At 35.2% G+C, this 19,603-nt stretch overlaps 2 protein-coding genes across 2 annotated transcripts in view; one reads left to right on the forward strand and one right to left on the reverse strand.

Moving 5' to 3' along the window:
* Positions 1-19,603, reverse strand: part of LOC148941001 (pleckstrin homology domain-containing family A member 5-like) — a 39,067-nt gene that overhangs the window by 590 nt on the left and 18,874 nt on the right. The window contains exon 2 of the mRNA XM_089105183.1: positions 17,508-17,724. Coding sequence (XP_088961309.1) covers positions 17,508-17,724 — 217 coding nt within the window. The remainder of the gene's footprint in view (positions 1-17,507; positions 17,725-19,603) is intronic.
* On the forward strand, positions 823-18,885 carry LOC148941002 (uncharacterized). Its single transcript, XM_089105184.1, has 2 exons — positions 823-1,077; positions 18,604-18,885. The coding sequence occupies exons 1-2, from the start codon at positions 831-833 to the stop codon at positions 18,738-18,740; spliced, it is 384 nt and encodes a 127-aa protein (XP_088961310.1). The 5' UTR covers positions 823-830; the 3' UTR covers positions 18,741-18,885.

Genomic DNA, 19,603 nt, shown 5'->3' on the forward strand with positions numbered 1-19,603 from the left:
CTGGTGTGTCCTCTTTTTCGCTTTTTTTTTATTTTATCTTTTTTATTTTTTTGGTGCTAGCATTGCACTAAAAAAATCATATAAATTTGTTTAAGGGCTGAGTAAAAAACTAATTATTGTATCTAATTAGTTTCTAAATAATTAGACAAGTCTAAAGACAAGGGAATAAGTTGCGTGTTGGGGCCCCATTAAAAAAAATTGCCCCAGAAGCAATCATTGAAAATGGAAAGAGCATAAAAAAAGGTATCAATTAATTTTTTCGTTTTCTTCCTTTCTTCTGTTAAAAGCTAATTTTTATATCTAATTAGTTTTTATCCAATTAGACAAGTCTAAAGACACGGTAATAAGTTGCGTGTTGGGGCCCTACTAAGGGCTAAAAAAGAAATTGCCCTCGAGGCAATTGCTGAATTTCAAAAGAGCATAAGAAAAACATTATATGATGTATTCACTTTCTTCCTAGCTAAATTATATGAATTATATTATTTGCTTTTGACTTTTAACCCATCCGAAATTGTTTTTAATGGTAGATATGGTTTAGATTTTGAAGTCTGGCCTGTCTGAAGTTTCTGCTTCTTTAAGATACGTGTTTTGTATTCAGTGTTTTTTGTTAGCATGTTTTAGTGTTTCAGTGTTTTATGTTAGCATTGCACTGAAACATAATGGAAAGTTGTTTAAGGGCTCAGTTAAAAGCTAATTTTTATGTCTAATTAGTTTTTAACTAATTAGACATGACTAAAGACATGAATTGACAAAAACAGGACTTAAGACAAGACAAAATTAGCGTGGTAGTATAATTAACCTTAATTCTTTTCTTCTAGAAGGAAGAGTCTATGACTAGACTCCTGGAGTGGAAACAAAGAATGCTCCAGTCTCCTTTGACTAAGAAGCAGAATGGTCGGTCTAGTGACACCTCGAGCCCTCTATCTCACACTTCAGCAACCCTTAAAAATCGATCAAAGTCTAATTTGACTGCTGTTAATGTGGCAACATTATCAGCTGATTATGACGGTTGTAGTGTTCGAAGCCATAGCAGCCGTGGCAGAAAGTCGAGACCGGCGACGCCAAGCTCCGACGAAGGTAAATCTTATTTTATAACATTAAAAAAAATTAATTTTGCTATGGAACTACTGAGCAATTTTGGCCCGAAGATCCTCGCAGAACTTTTTAAATCACTGTCTTATGGCTGTGTGTTTAATCAATTTGATAATTTAATTTAAAATGTGTGTATTCTTTGTTGTTTCCTGTTTTTCACTCTGTTTAAAAATAAACTTGGTCATTTATTGGCACCCTTGTCACATTCCCCCCCCCCCCGGTATTTTACTTATTGGCGCCCTTGTCATATTGCCCTCCCCCCCCTTTCATTGCTTTTGGTCTAGATCTACTCCTGTGATAAAACCGTGCTAATTTGTAGCACGGCTTCAATTATACTTATCATAACTTATGAGGATCATATATATATATATTATATATATATATATATATATATATATATATATATATATATATATATATATATATATATATATATATATATATATATATATATATATATATATATATATATATATATATATATATATATATATATATATATATATATATATATATATATATATATATATATATATATATATATATATATATATATATATCAAATTCCTGTTTAACAAAGAATATTTTTTCAATAAAAATTATATTTCTTGGTATATTCCCACAATCAATTTCATGCCTCAGCACGGGGAGGGGAGTTCATGGGGGAGGTATCATCCCCAAATATAGAACCTAAAGATTCTCCCCTGGAAGAACAGATCGATAGCCGCCTTAAAGTGTACTTTTTTCAAACTTGACCCTCCCCCTTCCAATATACTGTTGTTTGAGCACTTATTACCAAATTTATTACTTGTTTTCAGGCAAGGGAAAAGGATTCTACCCTCTCCACCTCCATCCCTTAAAATCGCATTATTCTTAAGATTTTCCCATTAATAATTCTCAACTAGTCCACTCAATTTTACTGCATCTCATTCGGTCTTCTTCTTCTTCTATTTAACAGCAGGCGGGCTTTTCAGTAAAACTATTTAGCCCTTTTCGTTTTGCTTCACTCTGTGGGCTAAGGAGCTACTGGCTTGATTGCCTTATATTTATTAGATATATTCAGATATCTTTCAGCAGATCTTTCGACTCTAGGAGTTCAAATATAAGATGATAGATGTCGTTTTCTATGCTCTGTGTGCAGGTATAGTTGGCTAGGCTCTTGGCTGATAGTGGAATTTTGTGGTGTTTGAAGTATTTTAACAGTTTAGAAAGCAAGGTATGTTGTGCAGACGTCAGCATATTACATTCAAATAGGCAATGGTCAATTGTTTCATTATTTATGTTACAATGCCTGCAAAGAGGGGAGAGGGAAATTGAACCACTTGAATTAGAAAGCTTATATGAGAATGCAAGGAAATTTATTCCATTTTTTCCAGAACGAATTCTATGATAAATTTTGGAAAGATACTTTTTGGGAAAGTGGGAAAGGATAGGATTAATCTTATTAAAATTAATATCTGATAGCCTCCATCGGTAAATATCTCTAATTGGGATTGGTCTCCCACTTGGCTGGTCAATATTTATAGCATTTTTTGCTATTTCCTCAACCTGATAATTACCGCTTATGCCAGAGTGGCTAGGAATGTACTGAAAGTAAGTTTTTACGCAACTTGAAGCAAGATTATCAATAATACTTTGACAATGATAAGTGTCAATGTCCAACTTATATTGAGGAGCTGAGGCCAGCAACTCAAGGCTTGATAAAGAGTCGGAATAGATGATAATATTATTCGAATTTTCAATCAAAGACTGGTTTTGATTAAGGTGTTCTAATGCCATGATTATGGCATTTAACTCAGCAGACATTATAGATAAATTATTAAATAATCTCTCGCCCATTGCAATTTTCAGGTGAGGAAGGAAAACACCACTTGCAACCTTATCATTCATTTTTGACCCATCAACAAATATTTGGAAGTGATTTTTATAGGTAATTGTATTAAGTTCTGCAAATTTTTTCTGGACAAAAGCAATGGGGGTTAAATCTTTATTCCATTTTGAAAATTCAGTATTTATTATGGGAAATGACCAATTCCATGGAGGGATTGGGGAAAGTAGGTGCAATAGACTTTGCTGGTACAGGGAACTTCTTTTGAATATTGGCATACTCATCTGCAATACCTCTATACATGGCTGGATTTCTTAACCAATTATGTAATGTGTGTGAGCTATTTGATTCAATTTTTGTAAGATGTTTTATCAAGAGAAAGCTAGGTCTCTCCCTTATTGTTGTTAATCCACTCTCCATAAGCAGTAACTTGGTGCTTGTGGGTTTCCTAAGACCAAATATGAGACGTATTATATCATTTTGTGTTGTTTCAATTTTTTGCATCTGGGTCTTTGCACATGCACCATAGACAATGAGCCCATAGTCAATATGGGGTCTTATATGTGATTTATAAAACTGGAGTAAGGTTTTCTCCTTGCATGCCCAGGGTGTGGAAAGAAGTATTTTTAGTATATTTGCTTTTCTATAGCTTTTTTTTCTTGTGTTTGAAATGTGGAGGTGGAAATTAAGTTTTTGGTAAAGCATGAGGCCTAGGTAATTAATATGATTATCTTCTGGAATAGTTGTTTTATTTAGAGTTAGATTTTAATTAACATGGTTTTGCTTCCAGTAAAATTGGATTATTTTTGACTTGGTGGGTGCAATAGGTAAATCTGAATGTTGAGAGAATTTTTAAAACTGGAAAATTGACTTCTGCAGATTTGACTGTGCTGTCTGAAAGGTGTTGCCAGATGACCATAGCACCAGATCATCAGCATATTGTAGATTCGTGTGGGGTAGGGTCATGTCCCAGAGATATAGGGCAAATAGGAGGCAACTGAGGAGTGCTCCCTGAGGTTGGCCTTTGGTTATTGTCTTTTGGGGTGAAGAGGCTGAACCAACACAAACAATGAAAATTTGCACTTATATGAAGGATTTTACAAATGATACTAGCTTAGGAGGTACTCCAAGGTTTGCAAGTTTATTTAAAAGGATTTGGTGGTTCACATTGTCATATGCTCCTTCAAAATCTAGGAAAGCTGCCACTAGGATATTATTTTTTGACAAAGATTCATTTATTGCATTTGTTAGCAAAATGAAAGCATCTGTTGAGGAGTGGTATTTCCTAAATCCAGTTTGAGTGTGTGGGATCATGTTATTTTTCTCAACAAACCAGAGGAGTCTGTGATAAATCATTTTCTCCATTATTTTCCCCATCACAGGAGTAATCATTATGGGCCTATAAGACTCAGGATTATCTTTTGGTTTATTTTTCTTTAGGATTGGTAGGAGGGACGAACATTTCCATATATTGGGGTACATAGAAGATGCCCAAGCGTGATTATAGCAATTTAGCAGTTCTTGTTTGTATGAAGCTGTGAGATTCTTTATCCACGTAGGGTGTATATTGTCATAGCTGCTGCTAGTTTTGGTCCTAATATGATGTATTGCATTATTCAATTCCTGGATTGAAAATGGATTAGTTATTTACTCGGATCCTGGGCGTGGTTAGTAACTAGGGTTCATAGAAATTGTGGACAGTTTGCTGTGATTATTTGATGTTAGCTTATTAACAAAAAGAGTTGCAAATAGGTTAGCCTTTTTAATATCATTGTCATAATGGGTATTATTATGTATAAGCTCATACAGGAGTGGGTTAGGAGAAGTCTTTTTCCCACATATGTGGCTTATGACTTTATGTATAATTGGCGCATGCGTTTCTCTGGTGAGATTATTTGCAAAATTATTCCAGTATTTATTTTTAGCATCTATTATAGTCCTTTTTAGATTAGAATCTGCTTGTAATTTTTTTAAATATGTAGTAGGTGTTGGTTTTTTTATGAATTGATTTTTAGGGATTGATTCCTGGTAGTGTTTCTGGTTTATTTCTTCTTGGGAGGGAGGGCCAGGCTGGTCTCATCTCACCGGAAAACGAGGCTTGCTGGCTTGGTGATTCCTTCTGATAGGGATTTGAGCTAGGGGGCTTAGAAGATATTGTTTTGTAAGGGGTGCTTGATGCATTTGGGGCATTTGACTTGGGGGTTGTGGTTGGTTTCATTACAGGCTTTATTTGGTATTGTTGGGCAGCATTTGCTTCCATTGCTGCAAAGGGGTATGGGGTGGCCTTCTCTGTTGATATTTGGAGTGTTAGAGCTCTTTTCTTGTATGCAGGGCACAATGATTTATTTGTAGATTCATGTGGGCCTTTGCAATTGATGCATGTAGGCTGGGTGTTGTTGCAAGTTGTCAGCTCTTTAGGATGGAAAGATTTACAATTACTGCACTCTTGGAGAATTTCATTGCATTTGTTTGTCGTGTGTCCCAGTTTGAAACACTTCTGACACTGAATAGGCTTAGGTTTGTATTCCTTGTGTGGTTTGATTTGCCCAAATAGGAATAATTTTTCTGGGATATCAATTTTATCCTTTAGTGTGAATAAGAAGGATCTACTAGTTTTTAGGCCAGTAGAATTAGGTTTTCCAAGTTGGGTAACATCCTCAACTGGGATTTTGTCTCCAACCCTATCTGAGAGGCTTTGTTTTAACTCCTGAGTAGATATATCTGGGGGAACATTATAAACTACAGTTTTTTTGGTGATTTTTATGGGTTCTAATTAGATGCAATAATTGGGATATTCAGAAGTGATTTAAGGTTAATTATTGTATTTTCTGATTTCTGATCTTCTACAGCTATTAGAAGAGATCCATCACAGTTAATGTTAAGAGAAAACATTGATTTTAGCAATTTAAAAATTGCAACTCTTATTGCAGTGATCATGTTTATTTCAAAGGGGGTAGTGGGAGTAATTTTAAGGTAAATTCCTAAGTTTTTGGAGGGAGGATCTTGGGCAGGGAGAGGGAAATGCTTTTAATTGGGGAGATTTTTTCCTTTTTTAGAGCTTCTAGAAAGGACCTCTTGAACCCCATTATCATCATTTATGGTTGCATTAGGACCTACAGTTATCATTGTCCTATTCTCCGAATTAGATCTGTCAATAGAACTTTCAGATAATGTGCTTGACCAGCCAGTATGGGTATCTTCCACTATGGAATTTGATTTGGGATCTGGGGGGACGTTTTTTTTTGGAGGACTTCTAAGCATTGCCTATTGGGAAAAGCTTTAAACACAAAAATAAAGCTAAAACAAGAAGGGAAAATAGATGATATCAAACCGTCTGCACCATACTATGGGGAGGATAAACACCACAGTATAGCCCTGAGGATGACTTGAGCAGGATAGGTTTGGTACAACTGCTGATTAGAAGCGATAATAATCACAAGAAAATATATTTCGATTTTCTTATAAGGTTGCTGTTGTGTGTGAATCACCATTTGCGCTGGGATTTAATTACAAAACGAAGCATCAAATCTGCATAACATAAATATAAGGCTGCTAATAAACATCGAAAGATATTAGCCTCTACGGGGGAGCTGTTAAAAACGGACAGGGGATGTATGAACCAGGGTAATTGGCAGTTTTCAGCTTCAATGAACTAGTCATTAATCGCTGCTGAATCAGTGCATATTTCGAAAGAATATTTTGTGGAAGATCTTGTCCTAAACTTCAGAAATGTTGATTATAACCCTTGAAGGAGCCCAGAGCTAGAGTTCTACATCATGCGGTCCTGTTTTTTTAATCGGCGCTGTCTCGGCACCGATTGACCCCCGAAATGTTTGTCCGATCCGTAAAAAAACGTAACAAAAATGAATAAAAACAAATTTTTGATGCGTTTTTTGAAGTTTTTGTACCCCTTCCCCCAAAAAATCCTTTTGTAACCCACCCCCCCCCCAATAAACTCATTTTGTAACCCCCCCTGAAAAAACTGCTTAGCGCATCTTTCTCCAGACTTAGTGCACGAAGGACCTTACCTTTATAGTCACCGATGTTGACGGTAGCCCTTGAAGGAGCGCAAAGCCTGTACGCTATTACATTTAGCCCCGCTGTTCCAATTACAGTCGTCATTGCACATTTTGCTAGACTAATTTACGAAAGGCCTCACTTCATATTTGCAATGCTAATAGTAACCCTTGAAGAAGCCCAGAGCTCGAACGCTAAATCACAAAGCCCCACTGTTTTAATCATCACTGCCCCAGAGCATCCTTCTCCAGAGTAGAGCACAAAGGACCTTATCTTCATATTGATTTAAAAAAAAATCCATAAAATAATCTTTTCAATGAAAAGTAAAGAGCTCTATTAAACCAAAAATGATAAGAAATAAAGTCAAATAAATTTCTAAGCAAAAAAATGCCACAAATCACCATCAATAAATAAACGACACCCAAACCGAACAGAGATTACGGTACTGGTAGGGTAAACGTACACTTTTGTATACTAATGAGAGACGAAACCCACCAGACTGGTTATTTTCAAGAGACCGCTATTGAGAAATGGAATGCAAAGAGTAGTTTTCATTGCGTTTACGATGTTTAAATTGTTGTTTTTGGGTTTGGGGGGGGGAGGTACCTAGGTTAGGTTACGTATTTAATATATGGTGTGCTTTACCCCCTCTCCCCGCCCCCTAATGTGCAAAAATATGGCCCAAATTTGCTTATGAAATATTATATGCCCATCCTATATTACTTTATTTCATTAGCATTAACCAAACTTGACTTTTTAGAAGTGTACGTTTAATGCACCAGTACCCAAATTACAAAAAACAACCGAGTCAAACTCAAAACGGACAGAAATCAATAAAAACAGTAGACCTAACCCCCATGCCTTGTCAAGACCAGAACATAATTGGCTATTGACAAGCCTATTGACATAGTTTTTTCATGGAAAAAGAAAATAACATTTTATATCTCTTCGTTTTCTTTTCTAAAGAACCCATAGTTTGGCTTGCTATTTGTATGTTGGAGAAACTTTTTCAGCAATGTTTAATCTTGACACAAATACTATTCCTAAGTTTAGTTTTATACCTCCTCAAGTTGACCTAAAAAAATAAAACTTAATACTATTCCCAAAAAATTCTGGACGTGGAGGGGGGGGTATTTGTTCTCCAAAAACTTGAATATTAGAAAAAAAGCACTAGAGCTTCTAGTTTCCAATTGAATGAGCTCCCTACGGAGTTATACGACTACCCATTCTATAAAGAGTTTTTGCCCTGAGGGCTGTGTAGGGGTGTAGTATTAGTAGTAGTAGCAACAGTAGTAGCACCGGCAGCAGGTATATGTTGCCTTTTGGTTAGTTGAACTTCCCACTCATAATGCATCAGAAGTTTCATCTCGATCCAGTAAGCAGTTCCAAAAATATTACTGAAACTTCTGTATCAGCAATCTGGATGCACCGAGTATGTTTTGATTTAGTTCAAATTTACTCTCAACGTTTCCTCAGATGTTCATTTCAATGCTCTCAGCCTTGGCAATATTCGCTACAGAATTAGTAGTTTTAGTGGTAGTAGCAATGGTAGGAGCAGTTTTACAAAAAAATACTATTGTAACAAAAAGTTGTAAGAACTTAGAAAACAGTTTGCAGTCTCCCACACCCCCACCCTCTATTAAAATTTCAGCATGTATCCTTGGCCTTGCCCTTCGAAAAGTATCTTTGACATTTGAAGAGTCAAAAAGACATTTGAAGAGTGAACAGCAACTCCCTAGTTAGCGGAAACCTGTTTTTCAAATGGTATCTTTGAAATTCTCTCTGCAGGTCTTTGCATGTTTATCGGATTCAAGACAAGAACCGTTTAATCAGTGTAATTAGCAAAATTAATATAGTAACAAGTGTCTGATCATAGTTTCAAAATAAATACAACTGTGAAGTTTAAGAAAACGCCTAACTAGATTGCGTTGGTGATTTTTTTTTCGATCCTAACGACAGTCCCAACACTTATAGCTTACCTATATTCTTTATACAAACCTTAAGCGAATTTAAACTGGCGAAAAAATCCCAGATACCCCCCCCTCCCTCCTAAAGAGCATTTTGTAGGCTAGCCAGCTCCAACAACAAAAAATCTCTTCGGGTACCCATGCCTGCGACCATTGAAAATAGTAAAAAAGGTACTTGGGTACTATATGGGCCTTTACAAGGAAACCAGTCACGAAAAACGCGTTTTTGACGGGTTAACCTCTATAGAGTAATACAATGATAGCGTGGTTTTCATTGCGTATACGATATTTAAACTGTTGTTTTTAAGGGTTTGGGGGGGGGGGAGGTACCTAGGTTAGGTTAGTTTAAGTATTTAATTTATGCTGTGCTTTACCCCCCCCCCCGCGTTATGACAATACTGATTATTCTAAGGGAGCAGTTTATGCATAATTCAAACCAAATTAAAATCTAAACCAAAATTGTCTATAAGTTCCCCTATTTGAAGTTCCCAGTCTTTTTCAGAAAGTTAGAAATATAGTAAGCTTGTGAAGGCGCAGTGCGGAAAAATGTCACCTTGCGGGTGCAAATAAACAAAACTTTTTATCAATTTAAAAATTAGGACTTCAAGTCCTAAAACCAAGGTTCTAGCCTTATCTACAATCCTGACATATTATCTAGTTCACAAAGACTGCAGTGGGGAAACAAATATTGATGAGGAGCTCAAAAAACTAAACCTTACAACTTTTCTTGAGTGACACTTTCTAAAATGTAAATTTCCTCGACAGCTTTCTCTCCGTTACGGGGTAGCCAGCTAGAGCTGGCTAATTTGCAGAATTGCATGCTGCTGTATGCAAGTACTGTTAGAGTGTCTGCAAGAAACACTCTGCAGCCCCAAGGAAGATTATGGGGGCTTAAGCAACAAAGCACTTCTTGCCAATAGAGGGCATACTCCAAAAGCTACCAAATCTGTATTGACTCTAAGGGTTCTTAAAAGACTGTGAAGTTAGAGCAGTTGTTCCTCGCCAATTTTGGGCCTTGCCCTAAAAACCTGATGCCCCCATCGGGATATTTAAATTTGTTGCTCAATATTTTACGCGTATTCACCTGAAGGAAACTTAAAACGTCATTAACTTGTTTTTTTTAGTCGTCCTCTAGGCATATCTTATACCATTGACAATTTTTGTCTGCATGCAACGCCTTTTATACATTCATGACGTCATTTCAATGCTATCATTTTTTTTTTTTTGCTCTTTAGATGCACAAGAAATTGACGTCATTCACAAAATTTTCTTTTTTATTAAGGCTCTAGAGCAGTGGTTCCCACTGATTTTGGGTCATACCCTAAAATCCTGATGCCCCCCTCGTGATACTTAAATTTGGTTACTCCAAATTTTACTTGCGTTCACCTGAAGGAAGTTTAAAATGACATTAACTTGGTTTAAGTATCACTCAGGGCAGGGGCCCCAACATTTAGTATCTTTTTTCGGGTCCTCGAATTTGCAACTTAAAAAATATTTTTTAATACTAATTAAAAAATATTGTCTCAATACAACATCTTTTGTACGATGTATGTCATTGCAATACTATCATGTATCTTTTTTGCTCTTGAAATGCGTATGAATTTGACGTCGTTCGTATTAAAATATTTTTATTTTCAAAATTAAGACTCTAAAGTATAGTTAGCCGATGGGTGCACGACCTGCACATGACTCATCAAAAATTTGCAATGCCCCATTGGTAGGGCCTATGCCCCACGTTGGGAATCACGGGGTTAGAGGAACGAGCAGTTCTCTTCGATGGTGAACAGAAACCTAACGTAGGTTCTCAGACAACAAGGTTGACATGAGGCAACCCGAATTAGGTTGCCAGAAAATTTATGACAAAGTCTTTATTTTTGTTCCATCTGAGAGGAGTTTTTGTCCAAGGATGGTCAGTGGACCGGCAAAAGACAGAACTGTATTTCGGGGGAAAAATTCAACAAAATTCTCACTTTAAAATTTATGATTTTTCTGAAACGGGGGATTTTGCGACGAAACTACAACTTTAAAATGCACATAAGGGACAAGTTACTTATGTCATTAGGTCAGATGCATCCCTTCATCGAACCAAAATGATGATACTATATAGAACTTGTTTAAAAAAGATTTAAACCTCCTTAGAAAATAGGGAAATTTTTCTTTTTTCGAAAATTTTCAAAGGATTCTCAACTTAATTTTATATCTAAGAATGCAAAGCAAATTTTTGAAATATAATTCGGTCTGTGGATAGAACTGAATCTCAGGTATGGATTGACACTACATAGAACTTGTTTTAGAAAAGGTCTGAACCTCCTTAGAAAATAGGGAAATTTTCCTTTTTTTTCGACGATTTTCAAAAGATTCTCAAATTAATTTTCAATCTAAGAATGCAAAGCAAATTTTCAAATATGATTCGGTTAATGAATATAACAGAATCTCAAGTTCGGTATGATGCTACAAAGAGCTTATTTTAGAAAAGATCTAAACCTCCTTAGAAAATAGGAAATTTTTTTTTCGACGATTTTCAAAAGATTCTCAACTTAATTTTCAATCTATGAATACAAAGCAAATTTTGAAATACAATTCGGTTGGTGGATAGAACTGAATCTCAGGTTTAGAATGATACTATATAGAGCTTATTTCCGAAAAGGTCAGAACCTCCTTAGAAAATAGGGAATTTTTCCTTTTTTCCACTATTACCAAAATATCCTCTAATTAATTTTAAATCAATGAATGCAAAGAAAATTTTGAAATACGATTCAGTTTATGAATAGAACTGAATCTCAAGTTCAGTCTGACGCTACATAGGGCTTATTTTAGAAAAGATCAGAACCTCCTTATAAGGTAGGGAAATTTTCTTCCTTTTGACGATTACCAAAGTATTCTCAAATTAATTTTAAATCTATGAATACAAAGCAAAAATTTGAAACACGATTCAGTTGGTGGACAGAACTGAATCTCAGGTATGAAATGATACTATAATTGTCGACTTACGTTGGTTCATTATAACCATATAATTGCCGAAAAACAACAAGTCGAAATCATGCACAGAGAATATAAACTATAACTAGTTAAAATTAACTTGTAGTTTTGTTTCTTTTTTCGCCTGAGCAGTTCCATGTCTGAATATACATGATTTCTTTTTTGATACAGTTGAAGTTAATGTCAACTCACTTAATTTTATATTACTCGAAACTTTCAATAAAATATTACAAAAGACCCTTATTAACTATAGTTTTTATTATTTAAACTTTGCCAAAAGAAAAATACATCACATGAGAAAACATATTCAAAAAGCATTTAATCGAAAGTGAATATCGAAAAATTCAGATATCACAACAAATATGCACACAAAAAAGAGAAAGAAGAGGGAGGGAAAGAGGACATTGAGGGAGGGAGGTGTGGGAGAGAGAAATATAGAAAGGGAGAAAAACAGTAAGATTATACAAGTAACCTGATATATCATATTAAGTAAATGTATCACAAGTAACCATAAGCAATCTTGTCCTCGAGCAGTGATCTGGTTTGTTGGGGACCATAATGATTATGCATTTGGATCAAACCATTATTTACGAAACCTTTCAGTATGATAATCGAGATAAGTTACATCTTAATTAAATGACATAAGAACCGGGTTATTTTGGAGTGTGGGAACCGGGTTATGTTGGGGTGTGGGAACCGGGTTATGTTGGGGTGTGGGAACCGGGTTATGTTGGGGAGTGCCAACCGGGTTATGTTGGGGTGTGCATCATGGGTGATCGACGACATTAACAGAAAAATTGTTGTGTGCAGACTACTTTGGTCAAACGAAATCAAATCTAGTGAGGTGTTCCTTCAATAACAGGAGCAATATCATAGGCAGCGCGCTAGCGCTACCTAAGTAAAGAACGTTGTGGGAACAATGTGTGTTATTTTTTTTTTTTTTGGTTCTCCATACCCGGGCACTTCGTATCGAAGGAGTTATCGTAGAAACTTCGAAAAGGGCTCATTCAATTGGAAATTGAAGTGGCTAGTGCCCTTTTTAATAGTCGAAAGTGATTGGAAGGTAACTAACACCCCTTCTACGCCCACCATTTCCCCAAAAACATCCAATCAAAATTTTTCGATAGCCATTTTGTTCAGCGTAGTTGATTTCCAGATAGAAATTATTTTTTTGAGGAGGACACCCCCCCCCCCATAGCCTTCAGGGCAAGGGTTGTAAGCTCTGCCCTGGGGGCATATAAGGTTTTGTTCACCGTATTTGTTTTGTTCCATTTTGTTCAACGTAGTTGAAAGTTCTGGAAATTAGGTCTTTTAGGATAATAAAACCCCTAAGAGCCCTCAGTGCAAGGGATGTAAGTTATGTCCTGGGTTATATAAAGTTTTTATTGAAAGCGCTGTCGTAGAAACTTTAAAAGAGTTCATTCAATTGGAAATTCAAAGGGCTAGTGCCTTTTTTAATAGTTGAAAATGATTGGATAGTGACTAACGCCCCTTTCACGCCCACCATTTTCCAAAACACATCCAATCAAAATTTGGAGATATCCATTTTGTTCGACGTAGTTGAACGTTCTGGAAATTAAGTCTTTTAGGATGATAACCCCCTCAGAGCCCTCAGTGCAAAGGTTGTAAGTTATGCCCTGGGGGCACATAAGGTTTATATAGAAAGTTGTTGCATAAATCATAGGCCTTTTTGAGATAGCCTTTTTAATAGTCGAATGTGATTGGAAGTTGACTAACACCCCTTCCACGCCCGACATTTTCCAAAACACATCCAATAAAAATTTTGAGATAGCCATTTTGTTCAGCGTAGTTGATTTCTAGATAGAAATTATGTTTTTGAGGACAGTCCCCCTTAGGGCAAGGGTTGTAAGTTATGCCCTGGGGGCATATAAGGTTTTTATATAACGCGTTGTCGTAGAAACTTCAAACAGGGATCATTCGATTGGAAATTGAAATGGCTAGTGCTCTTTTTAATAGTCGAAACTGATTGGAAAGCAACTAACACCCCTTCCACGCCTACCATTTCCTCAAACACATCCAATAAAGATTTCGAGATAGTCATCTTGTTCCACGCAGTTCAAAGTTAAGAAAATTATACCTTCGAGCAGGACACTCCCCCCACAGTCTTCAAGGTAAGGGTTATAAGTTATAACCTGAGGTTTTATAAGGGTTTTTATAGAAATCTCTGTCGTAGAAACTTAAAAAAGGGCTCATTCGATTGGAAGTTCAAACAGATAGTGCCCTTTTTAATAGTTGATAGTAATTTGAAGGCAACTAACCACCCTTTCACGCCCATCTTTTCTCCAAACACATCAAATCAATATTTTAGATAACCATTTTGTTCAGCGTAGTTGATTTTCAGATAGAAAATATGTTTTTGAGGAGGATACTCCCCCACAACCCTCAGGGCAAGGGTTTTAAGTTATGCCCTAGGGCATATAAGGTTTTTATAGATGGCGTTGTCGTAGAAACTTCAAAACAGGCTCATTCGATTGGAAAAAGGGCTAGTGCCCTTTTTAATAGTCGAAAGTGATTTGAAGGCAACTAAACACCCTCTCACGCTCATCTTTTCTCCAAACAGATCCAATCAATCCTAAACAGCACACTAGTGCTGCCTAAGTAAAGAACGGTTTGGGCACACTTTGTTTTTGGTTTTTTTTTCTCCATCCCTACGCCCGTAGTATCAAAGGATTCTTCGTATAAAAATCGAAAAGAATTCATTCGATTGGAAATTGGAGTGGCTAGTGCCCTTTTCAAAAGTCAAAAGTGATTGGAGGGCAACTAGCCCCACGCCCATCATTACCCCAAACACACCCAATCAAAATTTTGAGATACCCATTTTGTTCAGCGTAGTTGATTTCTAGAGAGAAAATATATTTTTGAGGAGGACACTCCCCCGCAATCCTCAGGGCAAGGGTTTTAAGTTCTGCCCTGGGGGCATGTAAGGTTTTTATAGATGGCGTTGTCGTAGAAACTTCAAAACAGGCTCATTCAATTGGAAATTCGAAGGGCTAGTACCCTTTTTTATAGTCGAAAGTAATTGGAGGGCACCTCGCCCCCCCCCACGCCCAACATTACCACCAACAAAAACACACAAAAATTGTTGCTATCTAATTTTTTAAGAGGAGGTGTTTTATAGAGAGATAAAATTCTTTTGAGGATGACACTCCCCCACAACCCTCAGGGCAAGGGCTTTAAGTTATGCCCTGGGGGCATATAAGGTTTTTATAGAAGGTGTTTCGTAGAAACTTCAAAACAGGCTCATTCGATTGGAGAACATAATTTGCACTTTACTGAAAAAAATACAAATGAATGTGCAAATTATGTTCTCGCCTTGGAAAGGCATAGGGGTTTTGAGCCCAACTTATGCTAATTTCTGCTCGTTTTGAGTTTGACTCGGTTATTTATTGTAATTTCTGTTTGGTTTAATTTTCATTTATTTATCGATGTTGATTGTGGTTGTTTCATGCTTGGTAGAATATTTGATTTTATTTTTGCTCATGTTTTGTTTAATGGAGTTCTTTACTTTTCTTTGAAAAACTTATTTTGTGGAAATTTTTTTTTAATTAATAGCAGAATAGAACCGATTGACGAATACATTGGCGAAACAAAACAAAATTTATTTGCATTTTCACAGCATCGAGTTAGATGTACCAGACAAACACAGGGAACAGGAGGAAAACAGGAGAAAAGGAGGGAAAGGGAGGAGGGGGAAAACACTTCATCCGCCATCCAAAAACTCTAATAATTTATTGCTTTTACATTCAATGTTTAATGTGTTCACACAATAACTAATTCATTGTTATGTCTTACTGCTTGTTAGGTTTTACTGTTATGATTTACATTGTTATTGTTTTACTGCTTACCAACAAATGGAGCACTGAAACAATAAAATTGGCAACCTATTAATTTTTTCAACCTCGCGAAACCCTTCCCCCTGTCTCAAAACACACTACTACACAGATCCCTAGCGCCATTTATGATAATTGCTTACGAGGCTTCGATAGGAAGTGTTAAGTAAAGAGGTATTTCATGCCTTTCCATCTCACCTTAATTCAATGCAAGCAAAAAGCAGTAAAATCCTGCTTTTTAGTAAAATGCAGGATTTTTTTTTTACTCTTTAGTGCATTCGGATGCATTAACTTTTATTTTACTCTTTTTCACAATTTTTAAATTAAGCACTCCTGTTTTTTATTAAAATGCACGATTTTTTTTTTTTACTTTTTAGTGCATTTGGATGCATTAACTTTTATTGTAATCTTTTTCACCATTTGTAAATTAAGCACTCCTGTTTTTTAGTAAAATGCAGGATTTTTTTTTACTTTTTAGTGCATTCGGATGCATTAACTTTTATTTTATTCTTTTTCACCATTTGTAAATTAAGCACTCAATTTTTAATTAAATAAAAGCGGGCACTTGGTTAATATATAAAAACGTTCCCGTTGCAGAGCCTATTTCTCAGCAAAATAGTCTGGCGTTGCTTTTTATTGCCCAGTATTCCAAAAATTATGGAGCCAAGAACAGCCTGTTTTGGAGACCAAGAACGAGCCAAGAACGGCTTTTTTGGAAGCCAAGCACGAGCCAAAAACAGCCTGTTTTGGAAGCCAAGAACGAGCCATGAACGGCCTGTTTTTGAAGCCAAGAACGGTTTGTTTTGGAAGCCAAGAACGTGCCAAGAACGGTTTGTTTTGGAAGCCAATAACGAGCCAAGAACGGCCTGTTTTTGAAACCAAGAACGAGCCAAGAACAACCTGTTTTGGAAGCCAAGAACGAGCCAAGAACGGCTTGTTTTGGAAACCAAGAACGAGCCAAGAACGGCTTGTTTTGGAAGCCAAGAACGTGCCAAGAACGGCTTGTTTTGGAAACCAAGAACGGGCCAAGAACAGCTTGTTTTGGAACGTGCAGACTCTTTCAGATTTACTTTTGGTGTCGTTTGGAGAATTGCTGCTACTTTCAGAGCCTTTAACCACAAGATTTTAACTATATTATTTCACCAGTGGATGTTACAGATTAAACAAATGAAAATATAGAAAAAACTGAATAATGTTTTAAATTTTACAGTGAAAAAAACAGAAACTTTTAATAAAAATAAAAAAAAACGCCCGAATATTTTGACTTCACGCCCGGCTTTATAAACAGAAAGAAAAGAAAAAACTAAATTAAACAGAATGTACACATCAAAAGAACAAAAAACAAACTAAGAACACAGACGAAAAACTTACATATTAATAATAATGAATAAGACAATTGTTCCTCACGAAAATCAAAATTTTTATTTTTTTTGCTTTTCGTCTGTTTTTTTTTGCCTATTATTTAATTTTCCTGTTAAATCTAGTTTATCTTTTGTTTTTAAAAAAATTTTTTTCGTTGATAAAAGCATCCAGACATGAAGTCGAAATGTTTGGACCTTTCTTGTTATTAAAAGTTTGTTTTTGTTGTTTTCCACTGTCTTATTTAAAATATTATACCTGTTTTTCTGTAATTAAATTTGTTTAATTTGTAAATAGAGAGGCAGCGTGATATGAGAAATTAATTAAACAGTGAATGTTTAAGCTCTAATGTTGGCATTTTTTTCAGAACAGAAGAAAATATTTTTTTAACAAGAAAACACCAGATTTACTTACAGATTTTTTGGTGTTGTTTGGAGAATTGCCGCTAGACTTAAAGCGTTCATCCACTGAACCATAATTTCATGATTATCAGCTGCGAATACATAAGTTCTCATATTACTATGTTCAGCTTTAAATGCAAACTTACGAAATACTTTTTCGTCCGGTCCAACAGGGCTGATTCGATAGGATGGCAAAAGGATCGAACATAAAATATCTTTTTCTTCAGTATCTAAAAAGAGAAAGTTTATAATAAAAAACAAACAATATAAATAATAAACAATAAACAAACAATAAATAAACAACAAATAAACAAAAACAAAAGAGCACAAACAAACAATAACACTAGAGCATCTACAAATTATCCAAGATGACAGTGCATTCACATTAAAAAGACGAATAAAAAGGTTTCGGATTAAGGAAGTCCAAGGCGTCAATTTTCAAAATGTCGAGGGGAAGGGGCAAAAGGTATTTTTCAAAATCGAAGAGACAATTTTAATGTTATTCTAATTTTTCCTCTGAAAATACAAATAAAAGGTATTTTTCAGGGAAAAATACCAAAATTAGATATTCTTCAAAAATCCTAGGGGAGAGGGCAAAACTATTTCTTTCAAAATAGTAGAGCAAATACTTTCTTGGACCATATTGTTTTTCCATTTATAATTAAAAACATAAAAACACCCAACAACGGCTACAACTTTTAATTGAAAATATAACAATATATCGCAACGGGCATAACTTTTAATTGAAGATATAACAACAGTAAAACTTGAAATTGAAAACATAAAACCATATAGCAACGGGTACAACTTTGAATTCAAAATCTAAAAATATATGACAGTGGTTACAACTTTTAATTGAAAATATAAAAATATATAACAATGAATACAACTTTTAAATGAAATTATGAAATTTTAGCAATGGGTATATAGTACAACTTTTAATTGAAAATATAAAAATATATAACAAGGGGTAAAACAAATAAAAAACGAAATGCCTGGGGATTGTCAGTTTAATATAAATATACTAATATTTATTCCTTAAAGTCTTAATATTTTTTCTTTGTTAAATTCAAAAAGAAGAAGACGCTTAAAATGTATTTTGTTTTCAGTAAAGTGCAAATCACGTTCTGGTCTTGAGAAGGCATGGGGGTTTTCAGCCCTACTCATGTTAATTTTTGCTCGTTTTGTGTTTGACTCAGGTATTTATTGTAATTTCTGTTCATTTTCGGTTTCATTTATTTATTGATGGTGATTTGTGGTAGTTTTAAGCTTGGAAGACTATTTGACTTTATTTCTGTTCATTTTTGGTTTATGTAGCTCTTTAAATTTATTTGAAAAATCTGTTTTGTGGAAAAAGTTTTTTAAATCAATAAAATATTAAAGACCAACTATATTGGTTTCACATTCCAAGGCCTTTATCAACAAAAAGGAGAAACTAAGCTAATGATAATAATAATAAAAAAAAACCTACTTCCATCACCATAAAAATGTATATAGAAAAAAAAAACAGAAGTGATTTTCTAGCTTTTTTTCTTTAGGTTCAGAATGTTTCTGTTTATCAAAGAGAATAAGAGCGACTACTCTCCTACAATTCCATTACAAAAAGTGTGCTTTGATTTCATTGGTTATATGTTTTCGTCTTGTTTTAATCCTTGCAGGACGACAACAGCATTCCATTAATACCAATCGTTCTTTTTTTATAATTAGTTTCCTTATCAAAATATTTAAAAAGGTTAGAAAACTGGACGCCGTCCTCTCCTGTCTTACATGGTTGCGGAAGTCACCCATAAAATTATTTCCCCATTAGAAGCTGAAAAAAAGGAAAATAAAAAGTACTATCGATTGCACCCTTGCCAAAGCTATAACTGTTAATATCCCCACTAGAAAAACCAACCAGCTATAAGAGGCACAATTAGAATGCATATGCCAATTTCTTTCAAGTAGTTCATTTCCGTAGGGACCATCTGGCACCCGTGCCTCTTAAAGTTAGATAAAAAAAAGAAATGCGTAAATCCAAGTGTGTTCATTCCAATACAGTAGCATTACCATTGGGGTAAGCCACAGACTGTAGACTTTTCACTCGTTTTGACCGTCGTTTTCAAGAATAAG

This window comes from Artemia sp. Qi Xiang Cuo, chromosome 19 (assembly GCF_049724085.1).
Source record: "Artemia sp. Qi Xiang Cuo chromosome 19, ASM4972408v1, whole genome shotgun sequence".
Taxonomy (NCBI): Eukaryota; Metazoa; Arthropoda; class Branchiopoda; order Anostraca; family Artemiidae; genus Artemia; species Artemia sp. Qi Xiang Cuo.

Bases quoted from the DNA above. Each gene is read 5' to 3' on its own strand.
- LOC148941002 (XM_089105184.1), top strand. From the start codon at position 831: ATGACTAGACTCCTGGAGTGGAAACAAAGAATGCTCCAGTCTCCTTTG. The intron at 1,078-18,603 runs GTAAATCTTATT...TTTTGTTTTCAG, and splicing joins GACGCCAAGCTCCGACGAAG to TAAAGTGCAAATCACGTTCT.